General features: G+C 45.7%; 1 protein-coding gene across 1 annotated transcript in view; it reads right to left on the reverse strand.

Moving 5' to 3' along the window:
- The window catches only part of Nudc (nudC nuclear distribution protein), an 18,652-nt gene that overhangs the window by 12,682 nt on the left and 1,702 nt on the right, over window positions 1-4,268 (reverse strand). The window contains exon 2 of the mRNA XM_013035691.1: window positions 623-700. Coding sequence (XP_012891145.1) covers window positions 623-700 — 78 coding nt within the window. The remainder of the gene's footprint in view (window positions 1-622; window positions 701-4,268) is intronic.

Below are 4,268 nucleotides of genomic sequence, written 5' to 3' on the forward strand. Positions count from 1 at the left end.
AAAAAAAATCTGGGGGAAGGAATGGTTCAAGTGGTAGAACACCAGCTGAACTAGCAAACCAAGCTTAAGTTCAAGCCCCTACACCTTTTAAAGCAGCAGTACAGGGGGCTGGGAAGGTAGCGCAGTGGTAGAGTGCTTGCCTAGCATGCATGAGGCCCTGAGTTCAATCCCTCAGCACCATATTAAGCAGAAAAAGCCAGAAGTGGTGCTATGGCTCAAGTGGTATAGCACTAGCCTTGAACTGAAGAGCTGAGGGATAGTGCCCAGGCCCAGAGTTCAGTCCCTACGACAGACAAAAAAAAAAAAAAAAAGCAGTACAGAAGGGAAGCTCACAACAGATCCTGGTTTCAATCCCAATTTCTCCTACAGCTCAGCTCAAAACCTTGCACAGGATGCAAAACATCCCTGTGTCAACATCCTCATCTATAAAATGGGGATAATGAACATTGCCCCTCTCATAAAACTACTGAAGACATGGCAAACAAGTAAGGAAATTATGCAGCAAGGAGTGGGCTCTATTGACAGCTTGACTTCTCAAACCTCCTGGCATGCCACAGAAGGCCAGATGAGCTTTTCTTCTACAAAAACACCACAGCTCAAGGGACAGGAATCCAACACTCACCTTCTCTGCCATCCCCTCTTCTCCTCCAATGAAAAAGTCTGTTTTGCGTCGAAGGAAGCTGAAGAAAGTATTTACAAGCTGAAAGACAAAAGAGAGATAACTGAAGGTGTGGGGGTGCCATGACGGAACCCCTGATGAAACAAGGTACGTGGATTTAAGTAGACTGACGGACTCTAGCTAGGTGACTAGAGCAGTTTCTTAACATTATACTACAGCGGGGCTTTGCTCTAGGATCTTGAGGAGTAAATGATGTACTGTGGGTAAACCCTTAGCAGTTTCTGGCCCACAGCAGGAAATCCACTGGCAGGGGGCAAACACTTCACAAGCAGGAAACCTGAGCCCCAGGTTATCCTTCTTATCTGAAGTGAGGGCAACCACAGTGGCTTAGAATTCAGCTATAGCGGGCGCTGGTGGCTCACGCCTGTAATCCTAGCTACTCAGGAGGCTGAGATCTGAGGATCAAGGTTCAAAGCCAGTCCGGGCAGGAAAGACCGTAAGACTGCTATCTCCAATAAGCCACCAGAAAACTGGAAGTGGTGCTGTGGCTCAAGTGGTAGAGTGCTCACCTTGAGCTGAAGAGCTGAGGGACAGAGTCCAGGCCCAGAGTTCAAGCCCCACAACCAACCAAAAAGAAAAAGGAAAAAAAAAAAAGAATTCAGCTAAACCCCAACTTATTATAATTTGCCTGAGAACCTATGGACTTCACCATCGTATAAAAGTAACAAGCTTTTCAGGACTTAAGAAACAAAGAACTCCTGCTCATCTGGTTGAACCACTACTAAATATCCCCATGCTGCTGATCACATGTATGGTGTATAACATGTGAACACTGTTATATATTACAGACTGTGATAGACAATTTGCTCCAGGAAAGTTAGAATGAACTTGTGACTTAGAAATTATGTAATCACTTAATCACAATCAAAAAAAAAAAAAGAACTTTGGGGAAGGGAGGGAGGGAGGGGATGGTAGGGGGAAAACAATGGAGGGGCTAACAATGTTCAAGAGGAAGTGTACTCATTACCTCACTCATGTAACTGTAACCCTCTGTATAGTATCTTTACAATAAAAAATTAAAAAAAAAAAAAAGTAACATGCTTTCAGTTATAATCTTCTCCTGGAGCCGGGCGCTGGTGGCTCACGCCTGTAATCCTAGCTACTCAGGAGGCTGAGATCTGAGGATCACAGTTCAAAGCCAGCCCGGGCAGGAGAGACCGTGAGACTCTTATCTCCAATAAACCACCAGAAAACCGGAAGTGGCGCTGCAGCTCAAGTGGTAGAGCGCTTGCCTTGAGCTGAAGAGCTGAGGACAGAGTCCAGGCCCAGAGTTCAAGCCCCACGCCGACCAAAATAAATAAATAAATAAAATAAAATAAAAAAAAGTCTTCTCCTGGGCTAGCAATACCCTCTTGCAATGGTGGGCAGCTGAACTGCAGCTTCTACTCAGCTACTAAAGGAAAGTTATCTGCCAGTATACATTGCTCAGCTATGACATAGTTCAGCAGGTTCAGTATATTAATGCATTTCCCCCTTACATTTTCAACTTACTTAAGATTGGAACACCTTGGAATGGGAAGTTGGCTCAGTGGTAGAGCGCCTGCCTTGCATGCATGAGGCCCTGGGTTCGATTCCTCAGCACCACATAAGCAAAAAGAAAAAAGCCGGAAGTGGCACTGTGGTTCAAGTGGTAGAGCGCTAGCCTTGAGCTGAAGACCTGAGGGATAGCACCCAGGCCCAGAGTTCAGGCCCCAGGACCAGACCCCCCCAAAAAAAAAAAGATTGGTACACCTTCTCAAGTCTTACACATTCATAAAATTCTTTTTTTTTTTTTTTGGTTCAGTCGTGGGGTCTGGACTCTGGGCCTGGGCACTGTCCCTCAGCTCTTCAGCTCAAGGCTAGCGCTCTACCACTTGAGCCGCAGCACCACTTCTGGCTTTTTTTTTGTTTATGTGGTGCTGAGGAATCAAACCCAGACCCTCACGCATGCAAGGCAAGTGCTCTACCACTGAGCCACCCCCCCAGCCCCTTCTTGATGAAACAATCCTGTGTTGACATAAGGTTAGTTAACACAAGGAGTGATCCTAAGTAGGATGCTAGAACTGAACTCATGGCTATACTTTCTAGACATTCTTTCAATTCACTCAAAAAACAAATTCACTCTCAAATCCATTTTGTTTCAACAATTTAGGAGTTGAAGATAGGGAGCCTTTTATACATGCAGATTAGGAACACCTCTTCGGTGTCAAAGGGTTTAGAAATCCTTGGTTGCCCCAGACACCTTGGGTAAAGACTGAGAATGGAAAGCTCAATGAAAACTTGCCCCCAGGCTGGGAAGGTGGCTCAGTGGTAAAGTGCTTGCCTTGTATGCACGAGGCCCTGGGTTCAATTCCTCAGCACCACATAAGCAGAAAAAGGCTTAAGTGGAGCTTATCTCAAATGGTAGAGCGCTAACCTTGAGGTGAAGTGCTGAGGGACAGTGCCCAGGCCCAGAGTTCAGGCCCCACAACTAACAGAAAAAGAAAACTTGCCCCCAGTGACACACAAAATCTGCCAGATTGGGAAAAGTACAATGGGCCTAAGAAGCCTGGTCTTTTCTTGGTGAATGGCTTGTTGGATGGACCAGCAAACCCCTCTCATGCTATTCCAAAGCTGCTTTATACAATAAGGGTTCTAGCCTGATCTAAATAGGCATTCCTACCTCTATAAGGGAAAAAAAATTATAGCCTGAATATGAAAGTATTTGCATGTATAAAAATGGAACAATGAATCCTGCTAATATTGTTTCAGGAAGGTAAAGGAAGTGAGATAAAGGAAGTGAGTCTGGAATACATTGTATAAATGTGGGGAAAAATGAACACCACCCCTTTTTTAACTCATATATGCTAATAATTTTTAAAAATTACAGCTGGGGCTCACACCTATTATCCTATTCAGGAGGCTGATCCCAGTTTGAAGCCAGTCCACGCAGGAAAAGTCCATGAGACTCATCTCCAATTAACCACCAAAAAGCCAAAAGTGGAGCTGGGGTCAAGTTCTAGCCTGGAGTAGAAAAACTCAGAGACCAACACAAATAAACAGACTAATAAATGAATATGTGCCAGTCTGGGGATTTTTCCCCTGGTTCTGCAGCTTTAACTCTGGGCCTGGGTCCTGTCCCTGGGTTTCTTTGGCTCAAGGCTAGCACTCTACCACTTGGGCCACAGCCCCATTTGTGGCTTTCTGTAAGTAGTTTATTGGAGATAAAAAGTCTCACTGGCCTGGGAAGGTGGCTCAGTGGTAGAGCGCTTACTTTGAATGCATGATGCCCTAGGTTCGATTCCTCAGCACCACATAAGCAAAAAGAAAAAAACCGGAAGTGGCGCTGTGGCTCAAGTGGTAGAGTGCTAGCCTTGAGCTGAAGAGATGAGGGACAGCACCCAGGCCCAGAGTTCAGGCCCCACAACTGGACCCCCTCCCCCCCAAAAAAAAGTCTCACAGACTTTCTCGCCTAGGCTAGCTTCCAATCACTATCCTCAGATCTTAACCTCCTAAGTAACAAGGATTACAGTTGTGAGCCACCAGTGCTTGTCTAGTTTGCTATTTTTTTTGGGTCCAGTCATGGGGCCTGAACTCTGGGCCTGGGCACTGTCCCTCAGCTCTTCAGCTC

This window comes from Dipodomys ordii, unplaced genomic scaffold (assembly GCF_000151885.1).
Source record: "Dipodomys ordii isolate 6190 unplaced genomic scaffold, Dord_2.0 Scaffold6, whole genome shotgun sequence".
NCBI lineage: Eukaryota > Metazoa > Chordata > Mammalia > Rodentia > Heteromyidae > Dipodomys > Dipodomys ordii.